The sequence below is a fragment of the Pelodiscus sinensis genome, chromosome 9 (assembly GCF_052426305.1).
Source record: "Pelodiscus sinensis isolate ZL-2025 chromosome 9, ASM5242630v1, whole genome shotgun sequence".
Taxonomy (NCBI): Eukaryota; Metazoa; Chordata; order Testudines; family Trionychidae; genus Pelodiscus; species Pelodiscus sinensis.
The window spans coordinates 32080295-32107547 of NC_143060.1; the positions used below are offsets into that span (position 1 = coordinate 32080295).

At 39.5% G+C, this 27253-nt stretch overlaps 1 protein-coding gene across 3 annotated transcripts in view; it reads right to left on the minus strand.

The window, feature by feature from the left end:
- The window catches only part of SYDE2 (synapse defective Rho GTPase homolog 2), a 53776-nt gene that overhangs the window by 5416 nt on the left and 21107 nt on the right, over nt 1–27253 (minus strand). For 2 of the 3 annotated variants that reach the window (XM_075936378.2, XM_075936379.2), the window contains exons 3-6: nt 20643–21739; nt 15694–15820; nt 2726–2907; nt 329–560 (exon numbers count right to left, since the gene is read on the minus strand). In XM_075936378.2, coding sequence (XP_075792493.2) covers nt 329–560; nt 2726–2907; nt 15694–15820; nt 20643–21739 — 1638 coding nt within the window. Of the gene's footprint in view, nt 1–328; nt 561–2725; nt 2908–15693; nt 15821–20642; nt 21740–27253 lie in introns of those variants that run through there. The other variant, XM_089780487.1, reaches the window with a different exon arrangement.

Genomic DNA, 27253 nt, shown 5'->3' on the forward strand with positions numbered 1-27253 from the left:
TATCACAGTTGCTTGAGAACACCACACAAAACTGTATGTGCACTTGTAAGTCTTGTCATTTTTATTTGGTAGATAGATCACCAAAGCATAGGCTCTCACTCTGATTGACCCATTTTGATGAAACAGTAGGATACAAGAAATAATTACTGTGGTCTCTAATTGCCAAGTTATATTTTGTGACATCAAAACCAAGAAATGAGAAGAGACCCAGTACCATTTGTGAATCCTGTAAATCACACTTCATAGTCACACAGTAAAAGATCTGTATATATTTTAGGATCTGTTCATGTTGCCTTCTCAGGCAAAAATTTTTAATAAATTTTATTACCTGGCCATAGCTGGAGCAAATAATGAAGAACTTCTATGTGTTTTTTGAAGTCCAGAGCAGTAGCAAGCTCTTCTGAATCTGTGAAGACTCTGTTATTGTGGTTGGAGGTCTCCTGCCTCTGGCTCAGTAAGACAGGCCCAAAACACACAGCTAAATTCTGGCATGTCATCTTATTTACTTCATGGTAAGAAGCCACCAGTTTCAGGTGATCCAGCAACATCTTTAGGGTTGCCTAAAATGCAAAGTTTGGTTTCAGGTAACTAGAATCACCAAAACAATCTGTCGTTATCCCATAGCACTGTTGAATAACAGCTATCTCTAAGAGTACTTGTCACATACCTAAAGCTTTTCTATAACACAATCACTGCAGTATCTAAGGTCTGAACATATCGGAATCCATTATAGTGCAGGTTGCGTAAGACAGATGTTTTGGGTAAAAAACTATGTTTCTTACATTACCTCTGACCTATGCATATAGATTTCTTTTTCTTTCTTTCTTTTTTAAAAAAACAAAACAGTGAAGAGAGAACAGAGGGGGAAAAAAATGAAAGAAGCAGGGACACAAAAAGTCAGTCCAACTTGATAAAAAAAAATCTGCCTCTATCCAGTTCTCTGAGTAGCCTAGTCTGCCTTAAGCAGAAATGACTTATTTTTTAGGCATTCAAAATGCTTAACTTCGAAGGAGTCCTTTTGCAAAAGGGCAGTGCCTTTCATTAATTATTAAGGATTAGATTTTACTACCTTTTACTCACATTATCTAGTTCCTTACCCAACTAGTAGTTCAACCAAACAAACTGGGACTAGAAGAATAAAATACTTCTCAACATGTGTTATGGATGCCAAATCTGGTCCTACACCAATTAAGTATTCTTGATTCTGAAGTCCTATGCACCACACCCTTTGGTTAGGAAGGCAACTTCTAGGAATAGTAGGAATACTGAAGAAAAGGGTTATGTTTATTAACGTGAAACCTCATAAACAGCCTGGCTCAGTTTGCCCAGAGACTAGCATCTGTTCAAAATGTTCAAGGCTGTTCCTCTAATCTCTCCATAAGACGACAGATCATCAGAAGAGAAAATGGTACCTCAGACAATACATTGCATAGTCATAGGACTTACTGACCCTCTGAACTGCACACGATAATCTTCTGAAGTTCGAGAGTTGGACGTTCCTGCCAAGGGTCAGGCTTCAGCCCAGGAGTCTCCAGGCTTCAGCCCCACAGACATCCTGTGAGGTTGAAGACTCAAGCCCCCCCAATCATGCCCCACAGGGCTGAACATCCACCACCACTCCCCCGCCCCAGAGCAAAGCCCCAAGCACCTGCCACTGCTCCAGTGTAGTAGATGGAGAATGGGGAGAGACTGTTTGTGGCTCATGGACTTTGGTTTGGCCAAGCTTGCCACACGATGTGCAACTCTGAGAAGAATGGCACTAAAATGTTATGTGTTAAACAGCAGGATCAAGAAATTAAGCCACCTTTGAACTACCAGAGAACAGAACAGCTGGACAAACACAGAAGCAGGACCTGCTCCTTTCACAACCTCAAACACTGTCCTCCCCAACGGAGAACAAGCATTCATCTTTGCAGCACAAATTAGCTGCTGTCTGTGGGATTATTTTATTTATTCCTGAAGCACCCACGCTAAATTCTGGGCGCTTTAAAAGAGAGAAATGAAAAAAAAAAAAAAGAAAGAAAAAAAACCCCACCACGCAGCTGGTAATCAAGTCAATAAAAGTTTCTTAAAAGAACACTAAATCATCTTTTAAATTAAAATAAAATAATTAACACAAGCACATTTGCTGGGTAAAGTTTAAATATTTACTATGTTCTAATTCACTTCAAAGCAATTTGCTTGTCCATTTACAGTAAACATTCAACTTAATCAAGGCAGTTCTCATTCTTTAGATTTTTGTTAATAACTTTTAACTTTTGCTCTTGTAAAATCTATTTATGCCAACATTAAAAAAGGGTTAAAGTTGTTGTTTATTGCACTGTTGTCGTTATTAATTATTATTATTAAGTTTAGAAGTTCCTTGGGTAACTACTGGCCAGGATATCAAAGATAACCAAAACTACTATGGGACTTTAATACAGCTCTTAGTCAGGATCTCCCTTTTAACCATTTTAAAAAAAAAAGACTCTTATACCATTTTTAGTTCAGTTTTGTACATCAGAAGACATAACCCCCCCCCCCACACACACACACACAAAGTTCATGACAGACCCAGCAATACAGATTCTAAAACTAAAGCCTGCCTGAAAGTGTTATCAGTCAAGTGGGTAGCAGTTACAAACAGAATGTATAAGAACTCACAGGTATTTATTTGTAGTCCATAAGAGTTTCTTCCCATTCAACTGGCCATTTATTGTAGATTTAACTGGCCAATAGTACTCACCTTTTCAACATCTGGCAGACAATCCAGAAGAGCCAGTGTATGTTCAGAGTCACCTGGGTCATTTTCACAACCGCTTGCTGTCATTTTCAATGGATTTTTCACCATGGCATCTAGCACTGCTTCATAGAGCTGCTTAGTTATGAGGGGACAGGGCAGCTCTCTTAAATAATCCTTGAGGACACCTTCACAAAAGACAGAGGAGCAGATGCATTTAACAAAACAACAGACTCTTACAGGGCAGAATTTCTTGGGAGTTGGAAGGCACATAAAACCTCCACCCATCCCAAACAAGAATTCTCCAGGCATGTTTTCCACATCTTACATTTGCAGGGAGGAAAAAACAATATACTGTAATCATATTATTTGGGGAGCTCCCAAAGGCTTGAATTACTGGGAGTATCATTACCCAATGATGGTATTTCATTATCTCATAACATTTTGGGGCTCTGGAAACTTTTCCAAACATGCCTATCGCACTATCAGTGCTAAACTTACCTCAGATGCCCTCCAGACCTCCCTCTAGCTTTAGCATAAGTGAGTTTGCTCAACTGTTTGTTTTCTATCTTGTTTCTGTTTCTGTTGCAGGTGATTTCAGTTACTGTGGCAGTTGGGATTGTGTGTCTTGAAGTGTTTGATCTTTTGTTCTCTTGATTACTTTTGATCAGCCTCACTCAGCTTTAGGATCAGCCTCCCCATGTGGCTAATGAGCAGGTAGGCCTGACCTAGGTGAGCAGACCTTAAAAGCCAGAGGCAGAGTCACTAGGGGAGCAAAGCAGACAGGGGAGTTTGAAAGAGGGAGTCCTAATATGATTAGGAAGAGCCACAACACCTGTGCCAGCAGTGCTTCTGTCTCCTTCACCTGTGCCTATAGCCAGACAGACCACCTGACCATGGATGCCTTTACCCAGATCCTAGTGCGGTTTTGCAGGGAATATGGCTTACAATTCCCACTTACTGAAATCCAGGCTGGGGGGGACCATCCAGTGTGAAAGGTGCTTGCTGGTGGAATCTCTCAAGCAGCAGGTGGGAGAGCTACAGGAAGAGGTGGCTAGGCTGAGGAGCATCTAAATTCATGAATTCCTTGAAAGTATTCATGTGGAGACCACTGAGGCTTACAAAAGACTGCTGACACAGCACTGGTGGAGGAGATAGCTCTGTCTTGGGGGGGACGCTGGCAGCTGGTCACTGTGGCAGTAGGCATCCTGTTCCCAACCCTCCCACTGTGGTTCTGGAGAATCGTTAAGCTGTTCTGGATATGGGAGATAAAGAATCAGGGTATGTCTACACTTGCACCCCCTTTCGATAGAAGGATGCAAATGAAGACATTTGAAATTGCAAATGAAGCCGGGATTTACATATCCCACACTTCATTTGCATAATCACGTTATGGCACTATTTCGAAATAGCACTACTTTAAAATAGAAAACACGGTGTAGATGCAGCTATTTCAGGAGAACACCCTTCTTCTGAAATAACTGTTAAACCTCATTTTATGAGGAATAAGTGTTATTTCAGAAGAGAGGTATTCTCCCAAAATAGCCACATCTACGCCATGTTTGTATTTTGAAATAGCACCCTAACATGATTATGCAAATGAAGTGCAAGATATGTAAATCCCAGTTTCATTTGCAATTTTGAATGTCTTCATTTGCATCCCTCTATCAAAAGAGGGTGAAAGTGCAGACATACCCTCACCCCCTACAGCAGAAGAGAAGAAGCCTCGTAACCCCAAGGCTGAGAGGTCTGCAGTCACCACTGCGAGGAGGAAACATAGGGAAGTGGGGGTTGGAAGCTTTCTTCTGAGGGGGACGGAGGCACCCATCTGTCGCCCTGACCTGTCATTTTGGGAGGTATGCTGCCTGCCAAAGGCCTGTATCTGAGACGTTACGGAGATATTGTCAAAGATTATCCAGCCTCTGACTACACCCCATGCTACTCATCCATATTGGCACTAACGATACTCCGAGGTGTGACTTTGAGCAGATCAAGGTTGCTATAGGGCTCTGGAGACACAGGTGAAAGAGTATGAAGTGCAGGTGGTATTTTCTTCAGTCCTTCCTGTCAAAGGTAGGGGCCCAGGCAGAGACAGGTGCATCCTGGAGGTGAATGCCTGGCTGCCAAGATGGTGTCACCAAGAGGGCTTTGGCTTCCTTGACCACAGGATGCTGTTCCAAGAAAAAGGACTGGTAAGCAAGGATGGGGTTCACCTTTCGAGGAAAGGGAAGAGAGTATCTGGACACAGACTGGCTAACCTAGTGAGGAGGGCTTTAAACTAGGCTCAACAGGGGCAGGTGACCAAAGCCCACAGTAAGTGTAAAAGATGGAGACCTGGGAGATGGGTCAGAAATGGGAAGAAGCATGGGCTATAATAGAGTAAAAGGAGGGGTAAGGCGGAACTGGGGGGGGGGGGACAAAATCAAATCAGTAGCTTACATGCCTGTATAATAATGCAAGGAGTATAGGAAATAAGCAGGAAGAACTTGAAGTGGTAATAAATAAACACAACTATGCTATGGTTGATATCACAGAGACTTGGTGGGATAATACACATGATTGGAATATTGGTCTAAAAGGCTACAGCTTACTCGGGAAGGATAGGCAGGAGAAAAGGAGGAGGTATTGCCTTATATATTAAAAAATGTATACAGTTGGACTGAGGTGGAAATGGACATAGGAAACAGACATGTTGAGAGTCTCTGGGATAGGTTAAAAGGAGTAAAAAAACCCCCAAGGGTGATGTCTTGCTAGGGGTCTTCTACAAACCACCTACCCAAGTGGAAGAGGTGGATGAGGCTTTTTTTAAAAAACTAACAAAATCATCCAAAGCACAGGATTTGGTGGTGATGGGGGATTTCAACTATCCAGACATATGATGGGAAACTAACATAGCAGGGCACAGACTATCCAATAAGTTATTGGACTGCATTGGAGACAATTTTTTATTTCAGAAGGCTGAGAAATCTATTGGGGGAAACTGTTCTAGATTTGATTTTAACAAATAGGGAGGAACTGGATGAAAACTTGAAAGTGGAAGGCAGCTTGGGTGAAAATGATCACGAAATCAGAGTTCATGATTTTAAAGAATGGTGGAAGGGAGAACAGCAAAATAGAGACAATGGATTTCAGGAAGGCAGATTTTAGTAAACTCAGAGAGCTGGTAGGTAAGGTCCCATGGGAAGCAAGACTAAGAGGAAAAACAACTGAAGAGAGGGGAAAGTTTTTCAAAGAGACATCATTAAGGGCCCAAAAGCAAATTATTCCACTCCGTAGGAAAGATAGGAAGGAGGAAGATAGAAGTCCACTTTGGCTTAACTAGGAGAGCTTACATGATCTAAAAATCAAAAAGGGGTCATATAACAAGTGGAAACTAGGTCAAATTACAAAAGATGAATATAAGCAAACAACACAAGTATGCAGGGGCAAGATTAGAAAGGCAAAGGCACAAAACAAGCTCAGTCTAGCTGGAGACAAAGGGTAACAAGACGACATTCTACAAATATATTAGAAGCAAGAGGAAGACCAAGGATAGGAGCTTTGCTCAGTGAAGAGGGAGAAATAATAACAGGAAACTTGGAAATGGCAGAGGTACTTAACATTGTCTCAGTTTTTGTCAAGAAGGCAGGATGCCTAACAGTGAATGCTAGTGGAAATGGGGTAGGTTTAAGAGTTAAAATTAAAAAAAGAACAAGTTAAAACTTACTTCGCAAAGTTAGATGTCTTCAAGTCACCAGGGCCTGATGAAATGCATCCTAGAATACTCGAGAAGCTGACAGAGGAGGTATCTGAGCTTTTAACTATCATCTTTGAGAAGTCATAGAAGTTGGAAGAGATTCCAGAAAACTAGAAAAGGGAAAATATAGTGCCCATCTATAAAAAGGGAAACCAGAAAAAGCCAGGAAACTACAGTTTAACTTCTGTGCCAGGGAAGAAAATGGAGCAACTAATTAAGGAATTCGTCTGTAAAGAATTGGAAGAAAATAAGGTGATAGGTAACAGCCAGCATAAATTTCTAATGAACAAATCATATCAAACCAATCTGACAGCTTTTTTTGATAGGATACCAAGTCTTGTGCATAAGAGAGAAGCAGTGGATATGATACCTAGACTTTAGTAAAGTATATGATACAGTCTTACATGACCTTCTTATTAATAAACTAGGGAAATACAACCTAGGTGGATGCATAACTAGCTGGATAACCGTTCTCATAGAGTAGCTATTAATGACTCACAACCATGCTGGAAGGGCATAACAAGTGGGGTTCCGCAGGGGTCTGTTTTGGATCCGGTTCTGTTCAATATCTTCATCAATTATTTAGATCAGTGTTTCTTAAACTTTTTAAGACTGAGGAACACCAAACAATATTTTTTTAAATGAGGAACACCAAGGATTTTTTTTGTTGGGGGGGGGGGAAGGGGTCCGGTGTGGGGGTGAGGGGGAGTTATTGAGAAAAAAATAAAGGTCGCCTGCCCCTGTTCTCCACAGCATACCAGCATTAAGAAACACTGATTTAGATGACGCCATAGAGAATATAATTATTAAGTTTGCAACTGCTTTGGAGGATAGGGTCATAATTCAAAATCATCTGGACAAACTAGAGAAATGGTCTGAGATAAGATGAAATTTAATAAGGACAATGCAAAGTACTCCACTTGGAAAGGAACAATCAATTTCACACATACAGAATGGGAAGTGACTATCTAGGAAGGAATACTGCAGAAAGGGATCTAGTAGACCACAGTGGACACAAGCTAAATATGAATCAACAATGTGACATTGTGGCAAAAAAAGCAAATATGATTCCAGGATGCACTAACAGGAGTGTTGTGAGCAAGACACAAGAAGTCATTCTTCCGCTCCACTCCATGCTGATTAGGCCTCACTTGAAGCATTGTGTAATGTTCTGGGCACCACATTTCAAAAAAAGATGTGGAAAAACTGGAGACGGTCCAAAGAAGAGCACCAAAAATGATTAAATGTCTAGAAAACATGAGCTATAAGGGAAGACTGCAAGAACTGGGCTTGACTAGTTTAGAAAAGAGAAGAGGGGACATGATAGCGATTTGTGAGGGGACATGATAGCGATTTTCAAGTATCTAAAAGGGTGCTGCAAAGAGGAGGAAAAAAATGGTTCTCCTTGGCCTCTGATGATAGGACAAGAAGCAATGGGCTTAAAAATTTTAGCAAGGGAGGTTTAGGAAAAACTTCCTGTAAGGGTGGTTAAACACTGGAATAAATTGCCTAGGGGGGTTTTAGAATCTCAATTTCTGGAGATATTTAAGAGCAGTTTGGATGGACATATATCAGGGATGATCTAGATGGTGCTTGGTCCTGCTGTGAGGGCAGGGGACTGGACTTGATGATCTCTTCTAGTTCTAGTATTCTATGATACTATGATTCTTTTATATTTACTGTAGTATCTGAGCTCCATACAATCTTTAATCGCATTTGTCTTCACCACATCCCTGAAGGGTAGGAAAGGACTATCCCCATTTTATGGATGCAGAATAGTTAAAGCTGCAGCATCTTTGTACGAACCTGTCCAGAACCCTGGGTAATAGCAGGTGACTAGCTAGGTGCAATTACAGCCTATCATAATAGTGCAGCCATATTTCAGAGATCTGGGGGAGGAGATAAGGATGTCTATTGTAGAGCAAGAACTGAACCCAGGTGTCCCAAGCCAGTCCCCATTCACTGAACTATCCTTCCTCTATTTTGCAGTGCCAGTATACAGAGCATTTTAGAAACTGACTATGTGCAGTAGGTGCAGTAAGGACTGCTAACATGAGAGTATTTTTCTTCTCCATAATAAAAATCTCTCCAGTTCTAACAGGTCACAAATGCATTCCACCAAAAATTGTCAAATGCAATTCAAACTAGTATAAAATTTACACTCAAGAATGAAGATTAAGTGCTTTATTTCGAACCAGAGCGTTCTCAGACATTTTCATAGTCCAAGACACGCTAAAACCTTTGAATACACACAATGACACAACCCTCCTAGCCCCAGAATTAGTGTGTAGTTTCTCTCTCAATATAGGGTTACTTATACAAACAATAATTCTCAGCAGTGTGCAATGCAAGTCCACAAGTACATCAAAATTGCGATTCTGCCCCCACTGAGGTAAGACTGCTTTTGCTCTTCCCCTGTCTGCTCCACACTACTTGCTAGCTCTGCTACATGACAATGCAATACAGCCTCTCTTAGGTTCTCAACAGTGCTATTCATTACAGAAGCATCTCTGTGTTGGTGGTTCTACCACCTTCTGTAAAAGTCAGTCCTTCCAAAACAAAAGCAGTGCAGCACTCCCATCTAGCATCATTCAGAGCCAGAAAGAGAAAATAAAATAACAGTTCTGAATTACTCAACTAACTAATTTTGCATTTTTCTGAGAACCCCAATGACAGTGCTTTATCCAGGTGAAGGCACCAGAGGACACTCGGCATAAAAAAGGTGCCTGATACTCCCACAGGAAAGATGCATGTATGGATGGGTACATGCACACGTAGAAACTGACTGCTATTAGGGATCTCATCCACAGTTCTCTCCAGGGTGAACTGGAAAGCGTCACTCCATTCATTATCTCACCGTTTATGTGAAGTAGGGCCAGAGCAGAAGAGAAGCTGCTAGGCGCCTTCCGACATATTCACTTGCTGTCTCAGGAAAGGGAAGGAAGAGCAACTAGGAATTACCTAAATCTCTCTTCTTTGCCAAAGCCTAGTGGCACTTGGCTTTATGAGTGTCTAGTGATTAATTCCTTTCCTGTTCACCTTATTGTTTCGTATTTTGGTTTATAAGCTGCCTGATTACTAAGCAACAACAGAAGTGTTAATAGAAGGCCATGTGCTGTGTTGTAACATATATCCAAAGCAGAAAAGTGCAGACAGTCCCTAACAAAAACATCAACCCCATTCAACATCCCACTTTACCACACACACACACTAGCATTTACAGCTGCTGCTCTCATCAACAAGTAGATCTGTGATCACAGAATGATCTGGCTACAGCAGCCATTCCCATTCATTGACATGTCCACCCAACATCTCTTTGGGAACTGTATGTCCAAGCCTAAAGAAGTGCAGAACTGCTGATGAGGTTGAAATGAGGGACATGCAGATAACCATTTATGAAGGTTATTTTAGGAAGGGTCTGGATAAAGGAGGGGGAGGAAAAGGAAAAGAGAAATGTGATTCTGTGAGATGCAACAGCCAGGGAGCATTTCACTATACCAGCTTCTCTCTAAGCCTCTCCATCTATCCAACAGAATTGAGGGTAAGGGCAGTAGGGGAGAGGGGGGAGGGAATGTGTGCAGGGAATTAACCGCAGCATTTGCCAATTTTTTAAACTCCTGGCAAATATTTCAGAGTGAGTGCTATTTCAGTTCCTTACAGAAAAAACAAACACAAGAGCATCAACAACAGCCACTTGGAAGTGACAAACACAGAAACGAAGGCCTGGTATCTAGAAGCAAAATCACAGTACTGTACTATGAAAACAAAAAAACACCCCTAAAGATATGTAGCTTAATATGTGTCTCTCCACCCTGCTTGTTTTATTATGCGCATTTAAAAAACTAATTTAAAAAAGTCAATCTCTGTGACACAAAATGTCCGAGGCACAGTGTATCATGCAAACAACCACTTTAATTAAGAGACAGCTCAGCTAAATAGATTATAATCTATTATTTCATTTTAGCTAAATTCCTTTTCATAAAGTGTTACCATAATCAACCTAATAAATGCAGCCTACACTTTCATTAGGGGCAGCATCTAGCACAGTGGGTCTCAATTATCGGTGATCCCTTTCACTCAGTGAACTTCTGGGTGTGACCCCCCCATAATAAATTAAAAACACTTTTAAACATATTTAATACAATTATAATACTATTTAATAGGCAAAGTGGGGTTCAGTGGTTGCAGCTGACAGATCATGACCCCATATATAATAGGGAAGTTAGTGAGTAGTCGACTGGAGAGGCAGCAAGGGAGGGGGTGAAACAGGAGCCCGGTGGCTCTTACTACATTTAAAATGCAGAGCCGCAGCATGGGTGGCTCCTAGAGCCGGCATAAGCCAGGACTGCTCAGTCCCAGCTCGAGCCAGCTACTGGAGCTACTGCCACTGTGGCTCCGCAGAGCAGTCCATATCGAATAATCATGTAGTCGATACAAACTATATCAACTACACGATTAGCCAGATAACTGCAATTTAACATCCTTCATACACAATAACCCTGGGACCCACTGATGGATCACAAATCCACAATTTGAGAACCTGTAATCTAGCATAACAGATCTGGAAGAAGGAAATAGAGAGGAGTAGTTAAGTATCTGCCAAACACAGGACAGGTCACTTCCTAGTGACAGAAATGCTATCACTCTGTGTTCTTTAACAAAGCAAGAGTTGTTAAAAAGCTTAGGGCAAAGCTTGCCCTATGAACCAGTTGTAAAGTAAACGGTGTCAGTAAATAATTTGTTAAAAGTTAATGTCACAAATACAGCATGGGGAGGATTTAATTTTTTCCTCCTTAGATGGTCTTCATATATGGAATATAATAACTACAGGCAGTCCCCGGGTTACGTACAAGATAGGGACTATAGGTTTGTTCTTAAGTTGAATTTGTATGTAAGTCGGAACTGGCTCCAGATTCAGCCGCTGCTGCTGAAACTGACCAGGAGCTGACTACAGGAAGCTGGAGGCAGAATTGCTCTGCCCCCAGTTTACTGGAATCAGCCACTGATCAGTTTCAACAGCAGCTGAATCTCGAGCCTGGGACAGAACAGCTGGGCTGCCAGGTAGGTCCCTGCAGGACCAACCCGGCAGCACCCCAGCTGCTCTACCCCAGGGTCTACAACAGAAGCCTGGTCTGCTCGGGGGGGGGGGGGGGGGCGCATAACTCGGATCCGCGTAACTCGGGGACTGCCTGTATTAGAATGATTATCAATCTTTGCTTTTATTTCTTTGACAGAAAAGTAAAGAAGAAAAATATATTGTTTTAAAACAATGTAAGAAAGCAGAGTAAAAACTACAGCAAGTCAGGTAATGGAGAAGCTAAAATACCAAGAGCAACTGTCACTATCCCCATGACATCAATGTGCTGTTTTCTATTCCTTCTTTTCTGATTAGTGCAGCATGACCAAGTAAAATTGCTGTTGAAAGCATAGCTCTCTATTTCCAGTTTGAGCTGTATAGTTTTATCAGGACTTCAATAATTTTTAACATTAACTCTCCTAGGTTTTTAAAGCCTATAAATTTATTTCAACAGGACTAGGCTCTTATCTTTAGACTTGCTAAATGGGTGTGCATTTCTCAGCCCTGCATTTAAATTCAAGTGCACATTTCCCAATCAAAAGAAACGTTATATCACATACACTCAGGACACACTGTATTCAATGCAACATATATTTAAAAATCACATTTGTTATCTTTCTTTAAATCTTGTAAACACATGTTCTGTCAAGGCTTCATCTCAAGATTTGGATTATAGCTTCTTTTTTTAAAAGCCACTGTGGTCCTCTTCAAAAATCAAGACAAGGGTTTTTTTTGGGGGGGGGGGAAGAAGAGGGAGGATGTTGATAGATTAGATAGACAGACAGACAGACATTTAGTTATTCATACACTGTGCAAAGCACTTTTCCCACCTACTGAAGCTCAAATCAAAAACAGTCAAAGAGATTTTGTGCAAATTTAATAATGGAAATTCACTTTGGGGCAGTCCTAGAAAGGAAATTTCAGACACCACAAAAAATAACATTTTGGACACATAGAAGGGAATGAACCAGTGGGCTAGATAGTTATCTTGACTGTAGCATGTGTTACCACATGTGAGCTCACAAACTAATACAGAATTCAGAAGGTTTTTGTTTTAATCTAGTGTAACCTGAAACTATGCGTACGTATAACATATAGGAGTATTCAGAAGCAGAGGATGGAGTTTCACAGTCATGTCTTTAGAGGTCACTACCCCATAGGTAACAGTCTACAGCGCATTTCAAAAATACTGATGTACCATCGAGGAAAAGAAAATACCATACCCAGTTTCTATGCCCATATTCTCTCTGAATTTTGTACTACTCTGTTAAATCATGCATCACACAGTTAAGTGGATGGACTGAACACAGTACTCCTTGTTAAATGACCTACAATGCCCTTGTATTCCCCATGTTTATCTCTTTTCCCTTATTTTAGAGGACTATATTCCACGTGTGGGATATTTATGTTACAAACTTGGCAGAACGTTGTTGTACATTGTGAAAGCAAGAGGCACTGATTTGCTACAACCTTTTCTTCTGTGCTTCAGATTAAGCTGCACTTCAAAGAGGAATTCAAGATTAAAATTACTTTTTGCAGTAGGAAGAGGGGAAATGTCCTAATTATGTGAAAGTTTATAACATAGTGAGAATTCTCACAACCATTTATTAAACTCCATGTATTAGCATAAGAGAGTCCATGGTCATGGGACCACCTCTGCCCTCCCCTCCCTCCCCTCCCACCACCCCAGTAACTTTCTCTTGCTTAATCCCTGAGTAACAGAATAATTGTGAGCCAGAAAGTGCCCTTTGACCTCTCAATCCTTTTGCTGTTCCCTCTGGTACATTAGCCCTGTAAGAGGCTGCAGTTATTTTTATCAGTCTAAGCTTTGCTCTCCTGACTGCCAGCTCACTGCTGCATTCTCTTCAAACAACCACTCACCACACAGAACAAATTTAGACAGCGAGCAGAAATCACCATCCACTTCATTAATTTCTCATTTTTCTGACTCACTGAACTGTTAACTGTATTACATGCTTTATTCAAAAATGTGAATTCACATGGATGGAAGCAGACATGATGCAACAACATTACTACTGGCTAGTTCCTAAAACTGGCAGTCTGCTTTATTTTGAGCCACGAGTGCATTTACTTGCCTGAAAGCCAAGGCCAGTCTCAAGAGCATTTCTCAGTCAAGACTTAATCATTAAGGCTGCGTCTAGACTGGCAAGTTTTTCCACAAAAGCAGCCGCTTTTGCGGAAAAACTTGCTAGCTGTCTACACTGGCCGCTTTGAATTTGCACAAGAACACTGACGATCTAATGTAAGATTGTCAGTGTTCTTCCGCAAATACAATGACTCACCCATTTGGGAAAAAGCTCTCTTGCGCAAATGCTTTTGCGCAAGAGGGCCAGTGTAGAAAGCTGAGAACTGTTTTGTGCAAAAAAGCCCCGATGGCGAAAATGGCGATCGGGGCTTTCTTGAGCAAAACTGTGTCTAGATTGGCAAGGATGCTTTTCCGCAAAAAGTGCTTTTGCGCAAAAGCGTCTGTGTCAATCTAGACGCTCTTTTTCGCAAATGCTTTTAACGGAAAAACTCTAGACGTAGCCTAAATGCTCATTCCTCAGGCTTTGGAGAACTGTAAAAAGAAAATATCTTCCTAATCATTTGAAAGAAAAAACAGTGCTCCTCCAATTTCAAAGTGGGTTCACATAAAGCACTACAGTACTCTTCAAAAGAGTTAAGATTTATGATCATTCACATTTTAGGGAACAAGTAATTTGGGTTATAAAAGTATTCATCATATACATCTGCCTTAGCATTGAAAACACTACAGTAAAGCATAACAAGAACTGATGCTGATGAGATAATGCATATGTCCCCTACATTAACAGACACCTTTCCAGGCCAGCCGTCTCTGTAAGCATGCATGATTTCTCTAATGTTCGCAGGCATAGCAGAGACTCTCAATGACTGAACTGTTTAGAATGTAACTAACGATCGAACTGGCTACAGTTCGCAGAAGATAACTAGTTCAGTGTCAAGACACTTGCAGCAACTCTGCCAACTGTGAGAGAACCACAGCATTGTGAGCCTTCTTAGAACTGCACAGTTGGAGTAGTGCTATACCAAATAATTGTTAAAATACGATTCTTCTTCAGAAAGAAAAGCAGTGCACATATTTATAATGTCTCAGAGGGATAGCCGTGTTAGTCTGCAACTTTAAATAGGACGAGAAGTCCTGTGGCACTTCAGCCCTGGTCTACACTAGGGAGGGAGTTATTTTGAAATAATTCCCTTTATTTTGAAACAAGCAGAGTGTCCACGCTACCAACCCCCTTATTTTGAAATAAGGGGCTGGTTATTTTGAAATAATAACTCCTGCTTTCCTTGGGGAATAAGCTTATTTCAAAATAGTTATTTTGGGAGTTTTTCAAAATTAGTTATTTCAAAATAATTTCTTAATGCAGACTTGCCCTTACAGCCTAACAAAAATATATAGGATCCCAAGTCCAAGTCATCTGATAAAGTGGGTCTTACCCACAAAAAGCTGATGACCCTATATATTTTAAAAAAGCTTCAGAGTGGTAGCTGAGTTAGTCTGTAACAGGAAAAATTTAAAAAACAACAAATCGTCTAGTAGCACCTTAAAGACTAACAAAACATGTAGATGGTATCATGAGCTTTTGTGGGCATGCTTAGCTTTATGTACTGCACATCTCCCACTGAAGTCAATGGAATTATTTGTAAAATTAGTACCAGGACTAGGGCCTAAGCTCATGAATAAGAGATTTGTTTGTATTCTCCCGCTTAGCTATATCTACATGCAGTGGATATTTGGAGCCAGGACTGTATTTTCCTTGTGTATCTATACAGCTCCTAGTCCAATTGGGTCCTGGTCACAATTAGCTCTTCTAGGAGCTATCACAATACAAAGAACAAACAGTTGTAAAGTCTTGGCATGCCACCGAGACTTCCTTTCACTTCAAACCTCTATCCACTTTCTCCCCCACTCCTTTCACTGTTTCTTGATCACCACCACATCTCATTTTTATATGACAAAAGTTAGGATTAATCTTCCCTTTCTCTTTTCAGCAAAAAAAAGTGTAGTTAGTGAATTGTCTGAGTGACACCTCAATGAGCAATTTTAAAGCACAATTTCCTTTATTTAAATATTGAATTCTTATGGTTATAGATTAAAAACAAAAGCAAATGCATTACCTGTTATCACATTAATATCTGGGTATTGGTTTTCACAGAGAGCAACAGCCTTGCTATCCCTCTCAAATGCCTCTCGAAGCTCTTTCTTGACTGCTGCTGAGCCACATAATCGGTACAGGCCTACAACCTAGAAGTGAAATCATGGCCACACTGTGACATATTGCCCATTGCAGAGCACTAAGTAGTGCTACTCAGACAACTAGAATAAAAAGAACGAGATTTTTGGCAATGTCTTCAGTTAAAGATGGTGAGAGGGGGGAAAAACACACCCACCCACCCACCCAAAAACTTACTAAGTAAAAAACAAAAGCATATGGCAAAATCTTTTAACATCAAACAGCAACATATTTTAAATATTGTATGTCCACAATCTGAGTTACAATAATAAATAAATAATAATGTTCTCTACAATACTGAGTGTCAATCTCTTATCAGTTTGTTTCTATGGAAGCAGCTAATGTCCTCAGCCAAACATACGGAACCAATACGCCTTTTGACAGAAAGTGATTTTATTAAGCTATTGGCTTATTACTGAGGCACTTGGGATGAGCACAAAAAGGCTTCCATGTACCAACAGCAGATAGTAGTAATTTTCTGTTAAAGAATAAATATATTAACTCTACTTGATAAAAAGTTGCAGGACTTAGTGTTAAATATTAGTGCAAAGCGAGCAAACGCCCTTCCCAAAAGACTAATTGTTTCCCCACCCAGTCCTAAAGCAGTGGTGGGGAACCTGCAGCCCATCAGGATAAAGCTGCTAGTGGGCTGTGAGACAGTTTGTTTACATGGAGCACTGGTGGGCATGGCCCCCTGCAGCCTCCAATTCACCATTACTAGACAATGGGAGTTTCGGGAAACAGCAGTCGGTACCTCCCTGTAGCCTGCCACTTCCTGCAACTCACATTGGCCAGGAATGGTGAACCATGGCTCTTAGGAGCTACAGGTGGGCCATGCCTGTGGAAATTCAACATAAACAAGTTGTATTGAGGCCTGCCAGCAACTTACCCTGATGGGCTGCAGGCAACCTACCATTGCTTTATACCCACCCACCTTCCCCACCCTTTTCATTGACAAGGCATAGGAATAATGTCCTAAGAAACTTCAATTATTTTTATAACACATCGGTAAAGGAGCACTAGAACAATAAACCATAATACAAAATGGAAAAAAAAGTCTTTACATTAATCCAAGCACTCTTTTTGGCTCAATTTCTAGTGGCTTTTTACAAAACAAAAAAGCTTCAGGCTCATTTTCTTCTCCTGTGAGTCACAAACCAGAATTCTGATCACATTTACGCTTTATAACCACTGATGAGTGGGTAGAATCTCAATAAATAATGCAAAGTAGTACAGGTAAAATTGCAAACCTCTTTCTACTGTGCTTGTACAGCTCACCAGTTGTGTGCTTGTATAACTGTTTAATTCATAATATGTTAACTCATTTGAGTTTAAACAGAAAGTAATTTGGATTAAAAAAATGGGCCTTGGACTTTTTAAGGTAATTTGACAGACATAGTCTATGAATGATTAATAGGATCTTCAATAAACAACCTTTGTACCCATGAATCATGGGCACAGATTACAGATTATGCACATTAAGAAACAAGACTATGCTGTAAATCTATTAACAATATAAAATTAGGACTGTAAAGGGGGTAACCGGTTAACTGGTACCCAGTAAGCATTGCTGCTTTACTTACCAGGGTGCCCAGCCTGGCCAGAGCAGCTTCCCCACTGACAGTGCAGTGCAGCAGGCACTGCCTGATCAGGCCAAAGCAGCCCTTGATGGGCCAGTTAACCATATAGTTTAACCAGTTAACATTTTTAAATGGGATTTGAATTTCTTTGTCAAGTGAGTAATTTATAACTGACACTTACTTTCACAGCAATTAACAGTATCATTACTAATATTTAATTATATTTGATAGCATACCCAACTGGGGTTTCAGGAAACAACAGATGTACTCTAGCATCAGATAACCAAAAAGCAAATTTGAGAAGTGTTAAGATATTATGCCAACACGTACATTATTTTAAGTTACATGAACACATTTATACAAACCAGGAGATTATATTTTCTAGCGTTACCTAACAGTCAGTACAAAGGAACAGTATCTATACATGATCATCATGCATTGAAAAGTATTTGGTGCATATATTTCTACATGCTCTATTTTGCTATACTTATTATTTTAAAAAACACTGTATTTTGGGAACATCTATTCTCCAAACACTTCTCAGACATTAAAGAACTAAACCTAAAACCACCTCTTAGAATGAGACTATTATTTTGATCCCTATTTTACTGACTGGCAAGATGACTGGTAAATGACTTTTCTAAGGCTGCACAGAGTGCCACTGCACCCTTATCTCGAAATAGCTTATTTCAAAATTTGGCGCTGTCTACACAGTGCCAAATTTTGAAATAGAGCACTAATCCGAAATGTCCCTTAATCCTAGTGGAACGAGATTTACAGGGATGTCAGAACGGTGCACCCGTTATTTCGAAAGCCATTTCAAAATAACGGTTGTGCTGTTAACATGCAGAAAATACTATTTCGGGATTCTAGAAGTATCCCAAAATAGTGCTGCTGTCTATGTGTACCCTTAGTCATGAGCAGAGACTAGAATCCAGGATATGATGGCTTATAAAAAGGGCCAATTGTTTGACCATACACTAATGGTCAAATAAGTTATCTTCATCCTCTGCCCACTGATATAAATGAAGATTTAAGGAATGAAGTCAATGGATGGTGCATCCATATAACAGAGCAGCAATCAGCCCTGTATATGCAGATATTAGGCAAACACTCAACATTAGCCATAAGGTTTTATTACCATAACCTGTTAATCATCCCAACAGCAGTGACATTAGCAAAAACATAAACTGGTATCCTGTATAGTTCAGTAAGAAATCCAAAGTTTCATGGATAGTCAAATGTGAAATTCAACTATTTTAGTCTTGTTTGTGTGGGTTGAAAAATTAGGCACCTGAAGACAATTCAGATCCCAATTGCTCAGTAATCAGTAATATCCTGATTGTCAACATCAACTACTTGACTAAGTGCAAACAAGCACAAGAAAAAAAGCCTGAAGCCCTGGGACACATTATAATGCAGTAATTCTCGACCTTTCCAGACTACTGTACCTTTTTGCAAAGTATGATTAATCTTGTATTCCCCACTTACAAAACAAAAATACAAAAGTGATACAGCACCCTATTATCGAAAATTGCTTATTTTCTAATTTTGTCTGTATGAAATTTTAGTTTGTACTGACTACTCTAGTACTTTTTACATAGCCTGTTATGAAACTAAGCAAATATCTAGAAGAGTTAATATATGCCCCTTAGGGTTATGATACCCCCACTGAGAACCACTCCTACAATGTACTGCAACTGAAAACTATGAGGTTTATTTTCTCTAAACGCTTCCCTTTTACACTGACTTTCAAAATAGAAAAAAGCTTTAGTGTAATAGATCAAGTGAAGCACAGTTATCAATGATATTCAACTCCAAAATAATAAGAATACACATCTATATTTTAAATATTATTTAAAAAACTAAAAGATATTCCAGATTTAGCAGGGCTACCATGTGGAATTATAAAATGTAATGGTAGTTTTCCATTTTAACAGAGCATATGTAGACTATAGTCTTCTGATGGGTAATCTCGTGATAAAGGTAAAAAATGGGACTGGGGGAACCACATGGCCCAGAGCCATTCACTTAAAATGGCACAAATTTTAAAATGTAACAAACCAGAGGAAATTGCAGGGTTCACCAGCAGAAAGACACACATTGAATGAAAGTGATAGAAATGTAGCCGTGTTAGTCTGGTGTAGCTGAAACATAGTCCTGTGTATTGAATGAAAGAGTGTGTCCAAGGGTCCCAGGCCTCTCACATGTTATGGAGCATTCTGTGAAAGCTAATTTCAATTAAATTGGCCAGAGCATAAGTCTGACATCAGATCTGTGCACTTTTCTTACTTTAAAATGTTTTTCAGACTTTACAAATGGAAGCATTACTGGAAGATGAAGAGATCATACTCTTTTTAACTCACATTTTACAACCTCTAGACTAATCAACCATAAACAAGATGAACAAGAGAGACAAAACTTGACACTACTAGACTGCAGAGTTTATTTTGCAATTCTTGGGTCCCCTCATGAAGAAAGAGAGTGAGAAAGAAAATGAGGAAGGGTGTGTGTCTGGAGGAAGACAATGAGAGTTCTGTATCCTTTTTGTCCGATTGCGAGAAGAGATTTTGACTGAGACCTTTTTAGTCTGTTAGGGGGCTTCCCAAGCAGTTGCTTGTGTTTAAAGGCAAGACATGCTATGCACAGCAGCATAAATAAAGGAAAGGCCAGGAGACAAATCAGAGTTTCTCTCTCACATATTGGCTTGTGAATGCATTTGCTAAACCCAAGTTTTGCCAGGATGACAACAAATGACTTGAATTTGGAGGGCACAATGTCTGAATTGTGGGTATTTGGGAATTTTACATTCTATCTTTTCAACATATGTGCAGCAGCATGGTCTTATGGATTGAGCCATTGGTTGAAAGTTAGGAAATGGTAAATCCTAATCCCAGCATTGTCTTTCCTGAGGAGTGAATCCAAGTGCCATAATCTACAGTTTTATGTATGTTCCCATAGTCCTAACATGCCACTGGCATTAAGCATAGGCCTCCCTTATGAAGAAGCTGAAAAAGCTGGGCACATCCAGCCTCACTACTCCTCACCATGTTTCAATGAGAAAGAGGAGAAATTTGCACATTGACAATGACAAAGTGAAGAGACCACATCAGAGGAGAAACAAAGAAAAAAAGATACACCATGGCAAACATTTACTGCATTCCCTTGCTTGCTGCTCAAATTTGAAACATAACAATGCAAAACAAATTTCAACCACTTGATACAGAAGAATTTTTTAAATAGTTTACAGTACCTGGCAGCCTCTCTTTTCAATCTCCGTAATACACTTCTGCATCAGAAGTGGTACCATCAAGCCCACATTTTCCTTCTCAACAACTTTTTGAGCATCTATTCCAAATATCACTGGCTCTCGATCTGTAACTAGACCATCAAGAGAATTCTCCCACTGTTCTATGAGAGTTAGTTTAACATAAATAAGCCCTCTGGGCTCCAATTTGACAGCCATCTGATGTGTTTTTGTCACTCGAAAAAGAGTGGGGAGAACCACTGTTCCATGACAGCAAACACGATTTTTCCGTGGGGTAGGCTCCCAGCTGAAGACCACTAGTTTTAAGTGCTGGGCATTTTCAATTTCTATGTTGAAAGTGTGGTCCATATCTAAAAAAGTTGTCCTGCATGTAAGCAAGGCTGTTCTTGCTTTGTTTACTGAATCTACCTGAATTGCACAAAAAACATCTTTTGAGTCCATCCGTGGTGGCTTTAAATCTTCAGCACCATAAAAGTGAACACTCATGAGTCCAGATATATATTGGGAACACTTGGGTTGATCAGAAAAGCTGTAATGTCTAAAAGCATCAATGTCTATTTCAGTTTTATTGTTGTTATTTGGAAGGGTCTCTTTTCCTTTCCCAAACCTGCTTCCAGAACCATGTTTACCCGATTTTGTTATTAATTCAGGAGAGTCTCCATCACTGAGGTAACCACCTTTACTGGTAGATTTGGAACTCCCGCTGCTTTTCTTTTTGTAGCCGTTTTGTGATGACACACTACTGTCAAGATGGTAACGACTTATAACATTCCTGCTAGCAGCTGCTGCAACATTTCCAGAAGATGGCAAAGATGTGACATGGCTTGTATCCTGACAGTCACCTTTCAGCATGGAAGGATTATCTGAAATATTAGAATTTGAGGTTCCTTTGATGCTTAGCTTCCTACTAAGTTCTGGCAGTTTCTTCATTTTCATTGAAAGTTTTCTCACAGTTCTAGGAGATTTTATTTTATCAGGGAAAGGCCAATTAATCGCGCCTCCTTTTTTCAAAGGATTAGGACTTGGAGGAGAAATTTCTGTCACTCCTGTCTCAGGCTTGTTTGCAGGTACAATTCCAGATCCTTTAAAAGAAAACAAAACAAAGTAAAAATTAACAGAAGTTATAGAGGCAATAAAAAATCATGAGCTATGGAAGAGGTTATTAATTTGTCAGTACTCAATACATATGGGCTCTACTGACAAAACACAACCTTTATGCATTTTGCTGACTTTTCCAGCCCAAAGTTGGTAAAGAACAATCAGAAGCTTGATTTTTCCCATTCTGCCGAGGCTTTGCCCAACAAAGCTACTTTTGCTGTTTTACACACACACTCTCACTCTCTCTCCTATAATTTCCACTCCAGCTCACCTGATGAAGTGGCTTTACCCTTAAAAGCTCAGGATCCAATATATCTGTTAGCCTCTAAGGTGCTGCAGGACTACTCATTGTTTTTAAAATTACAGACTAATACAGCTACCCCTCAAACAGAAGAGGTGCATGCTATTTCTAAACAATTCATCCATCCCACCTACCTGTGTAGTAATCCAACTGTTTGTATAATGTGCCCTCACACAGACTGACTTGACTACTTCACCAGGGTTCAGATGTCAGTGACCCATGAGTTTAGATGAGAGGGCTGTGGAACACTACAGACAGACACTCTCCTCTCCGAGTACTGACGCTGCCCTTAAATTACTCAGGAGAGCACACAGCTTGTGGTGTTCTGCAATAAAGTATTACAGAGGACGCCTCCTCTCTACACACCTCTGTTTAGCCATGATGGCATTTTTTTGGTCCTCTTACTAGGTTTTTTTAATATGGCGTATACTTTTAATTTGAGCCTCTATTACGGTATTGATAAAAAAATTCCATGTTGCCTGCATGCATTTCACTTTTGAAAATTTCTGTTTAACTAGCTTCTTCATTTTTGTGCAATGCCCCTTTCTGAAGTTAACTACTAACTTGGTGGAATTCTTGTGTGTATCCCTCTCCCTCACAGGGATGTCAAACTTAACTTTATTATAGTTATTACCGCCTAGTGGTTCCACTATATTCACTCCATGCTCCACTAAAATCAAGAATTGCCTTTCCTCTTGTGTGTTCCAGGACTAATTGCTCCAAGATACACCATATACGACTGTATCTTTGAATTCCATCCTAAAATGACAATATGTATTCAATCAACATGTAGAAAGTCGAAATCCGCCATTATTATTGGGATTACCATGGTATTGCCTCTCAGGTTTCATTCTTCCCAAGAATCCCAACTTTTCCTGGGACAAGCCTTTCCTCTTTCCTAGCATTATATCCCCAAAACAGGCTTGGAAGTTAGCCAGTTCCTAGGTGACCTTCATCTGTCAAACTGCTAGTTTTCAAGGCTTAAACAAGTCATACCAACGGAATCTTTGCTACTACAGAAACAGGAAAGTTTTGACAGTCTTGGTATTAAAATGCATGCTGATACATACAAGAGTAGATGTTATGTAACCCCTGTGCATACTTGAACCTCTTTAATATACCAACTTGAAAAGTATGTATATTTGGTCATAATCACTGACAAAACTTCAAGCATAAATTATAATCCTTTGCTAATAGCGGACTGGGAGAATCTGCAAATGACCAACCATTGTTCACAAAAGTATAGTAAGTCATACCGTCGCATTTTAATAAGATATCTGCACCTTTGTTACTACCACTGGATTTTTAAAATGCTTTTAGCATTAATTCATAGTACCTCACATGAACAAATGACTGTTCAGTCACTAATTGATCCTCACAATTCTCCTCTGTTAATGTGATTTACTTTTCATCATTAATAAGGTTAGTTTACTTTTATGCACTTCACTCATCTTGAACAGTGAAATCATATTTGCTAGTTTCACTAATTTAATAAAACCTTATTTTAAAATTGTTTTTGTAAATGTTACAAAAATCTAACTTTGATACTCAAGTTAGTTCCCCACTTTGATAATTTTTACAGATATGATCCCCCCCCTTTTTTTTTACAAAAAGGTTCTTGATGATAAAAAGTTACAAGTCTGAAAAAATAGTGCATAAGATCTGATCTACAGAAGAATACATGAATTTTCTTTTCTTGTTTCCTCAGTTGCTGTGTCCCATTGAAGTACAGTAGTTTCCATACAGGGAAAAGACTTTTTCTAGCATGCCTGCAGTGTTTCTCTGGCAAGCACCTAGTAAGAAATGTGGTGTTTGATAAAACTGGACAAAGCACTCCCTTGTGCTTCAAATCAGAACACAGTCCCACTGGTGGGCTGGCCTGAAGCATTCTATAGTAATCAGTACCATGCGTTAGCCTGCTAACATTAATCTTCTCTTCCTGTCAGAAGTCTCTGGCACAGGCTTAGAAAAGCAAGCCAACATATTAAACTTTTCTCAGTTTCATTAGAGCTGAAGAGCCAATCTAACATTCTGACTTTTGTGTGTCCAATTTCTGCTGTATTCAGCACTGAACAGTTAAAATGAAATATGTGGCTGAGTGAAATTTTAACAGTCAACTATTATGTGGGTTGGTATTTCCATGAGTATTAAGCCACATGTTTTCCAGTAAAGCCAGAAAGTTGCTAAGATATGCATGTGATTTTCAAAACAGCATAAATAGCTTTTAACCATCTGAAAAATGTAAACTCACTATAGTCTAAATATAACAAATTTTTACTCTGAAATCCAGTCCACTCTATATAGCATTCACATAATACTGCTTAACAAAATAAACTGCTTTTTCTGGTTACCTGGCAAGACAAAACATAGACTATTACATAAACTCGATCAATTTCATTTCAACGCCCAATCAGAATCTGATCGTGTCTGTTATGCTTGAAAAATATCCAGCACGAACGATGTTGTTTAAATGACTATCAAGCCAACACCATGAAACAATAAAAACAAGATGCTTTACTGCCCGGCATACCAGACTACAGAAACTGAAACTTACTGAAAAAAAAAAGTCAAGTTAGAATAATGAAATGTAAAGCCATTACTTATACTTGCTACATAAATCAGCTTTATAGAGTTTTATTTTTTGGCTTTATAGGTATGTGAGAGCGAGAGAGAGAGATTTTGCAGAACTCAACTGAGAGATTCATAGTTTTATATTAGATTGATTTCAAGTTTTCCTGGAAAGGCACTATAATTGAACAAAAATGACTTTGCAGTGTACCTGATGCACTGTACATGATTACCTCAATTCATTATTTATTTGGTGTGATAAGGCAAATGTTTAGGTTTGTTCAATAATGTAATTGAACAAAGTAATAAAGCCTTTTTCATAACTGCAAAGAGGCAGGCAGACTATGGGAACTGCAATATTTCATAAATTCAGATACTTTTCATCTCAGCTTTATATTTAGAATCAGGGTCCATCCTGTCCCGCAGCTTTCAGTCCTAATGAAATTAACATCTTCACAGCTGGGCTCTAAGGAAATAGGTTAGCTTACTTTAAACTGAAGAAGAGAGCTCTTCTTCCGCTTCTGGAAGCTTGAAAGCTTCTCTCTTTCACCAGCAGAAGAAGCTGATCCAATAAAAAAAAAAAATATTACCTCACCCACCTTGTCTTTCTATATAAATTTTTGTCATATGAATTTCCAACAAGCTGCATTATTTTAAAAGCATAAAGGCGCTGGCTTACATAGAAAGTTTTCCTCCATTTTAGGAAGTTTTAAAGGTTTAACATTTGCTTCAAATTTTACCAGAAAAATGTGTAATTTTTATAGGTAATAAGGTGAATGGATAACTGGCCAACACAAAAATATTTCAGGTGGCAACAGTTCTCTAATTCTAACAGACTGTTACAATTTTAAAATAAATATCCCAGTATAGAACTCCAATGAAAACCTGAAACTACTATTGAACTAAAATTACTATTCACAAGAACCTTTTCCTATAGGTTTCCAGGAATTCCCTTAGTAGGCATAATACATATATAATTCTGAAAACATCTGTTTAAGTTCATATAAAGCTTTGTGGTACTAACACTACAATTAAAACCATACCATTGTTAAAAATAGCTTTTCAATAGGTTTTAATATATTTTTCTTTATTTCTGGATTTTCCATGCTTTTTTCTCAGCCCACTGATGAACTTTTGCAATGTTTATAAGCAAACCAAAACATAAACACAGCAATTCTGGCGCTAGATATCCAAGTGGACTGGGAGGAGGCACACACTATTCTTTTAAGTCATAAGCCACATAGAAATGTTGAGCCATCTCTTCAGTGGCATAGCTTCACTGAAGTCCATAGAACTACACTGATTTACACAAGTTGAAGATTTGACCCATTAAAGCTACAACCCCATTTAGAAGTTAAAAAGCAGAATTATGAACAGTCTTTAATGAAGAACATGTGCTTCCCCAAACTGAGCACTGGTTAAGAAACCAGGAAGTTATCCTTTCCATCCACTTTGGCAAAATAAAAAGGAGACAAGGGGGGGGGGAGAGAATCAAAATACCTCCTTTTAAAAAAAAATGGGATTTGTTAAATAGTTGCAGATAATTCAAATAAATGGAAATTCATTTCTTCTTTACACCTAAGTACTAAACTTCCCCCTCCCCCTTGGACAACTATCATTTTTCAAACAGATCTAGCAAAAGGTTCTGGATAGGGATATAAAAGTGTAACCATGTAAACAGGTAACCGATAAACTTATTGGTTACCCAAACTGCTACATGTGGCTCCTGGTCCTGCTCCTGGGGAGCTGCCTGCCTCCCTGAGTTGCTGCCTCTGTATCAGAGGAAGTAGCATGGGGCAGCAGCCGGCTCCCTGGGGCCAAGGTGGAAGCCAGGAGCTGGTGCATGCTGAGAGACAGTTGTTAAATTGGCTCCTGGTATACCGGCTCCTGGGGAGCTGGCTGATACACAGGGCAGCAGCCAGTGCATACCACTGATGATACAAAGCGAGGGAGTAGAGAGGTTACTATAGGTTTAAAAAAATATTTCCCTGATGCTTTTGTTAGGGGTTAAATACCTTTCCTGAAAGAGAGGAGACAATGTTCTGACAGCAAGTAATGAAGCTACCTGCTGCCCCAATAGACGAAGTGAATTATTTAAATAGTCCATAATTAAAGAGGTGTTGACTGCAGATTAGCCTCCAGACACACAAAGTGCAAGTAAACAACCTGAACTGTCTGTTCTTCCATTACAATAATGAGTTTGCTGAACACAATATAGCTTACGTAATATTTCACAAGAAAATACATCCAGTGTATAGTATCAGTTTAGCTCACCAGCCAAACTTGAAAGTTCAAAATCTACAAACTAGGATGAGTTTCAGAGGGGTAGCCGTTATAGTCTCTAACTTTAAAAACGAGTAGTCCTGTGGCACCTTAGAAACTAACGAAAGTACATAGTATCATGAGCTTTTGTGGGCAAAGCCCACTTCATCCAATTTCTCACGTTATTTCTTCTCTAGCTCTGATACACCATTGCTGAATATCTGGAGGTCAGTCACTTTCCTCATAAATGTAAATCTCCCTTCCCCCATTTTCCTCCCTGGGTTACTCAGAAGCAAGCAACAGTCACCTGTGTGCCTGATGTTGCCGACATTTAAGGAGATCATGAGAATCCCAGTGATGGTACTGG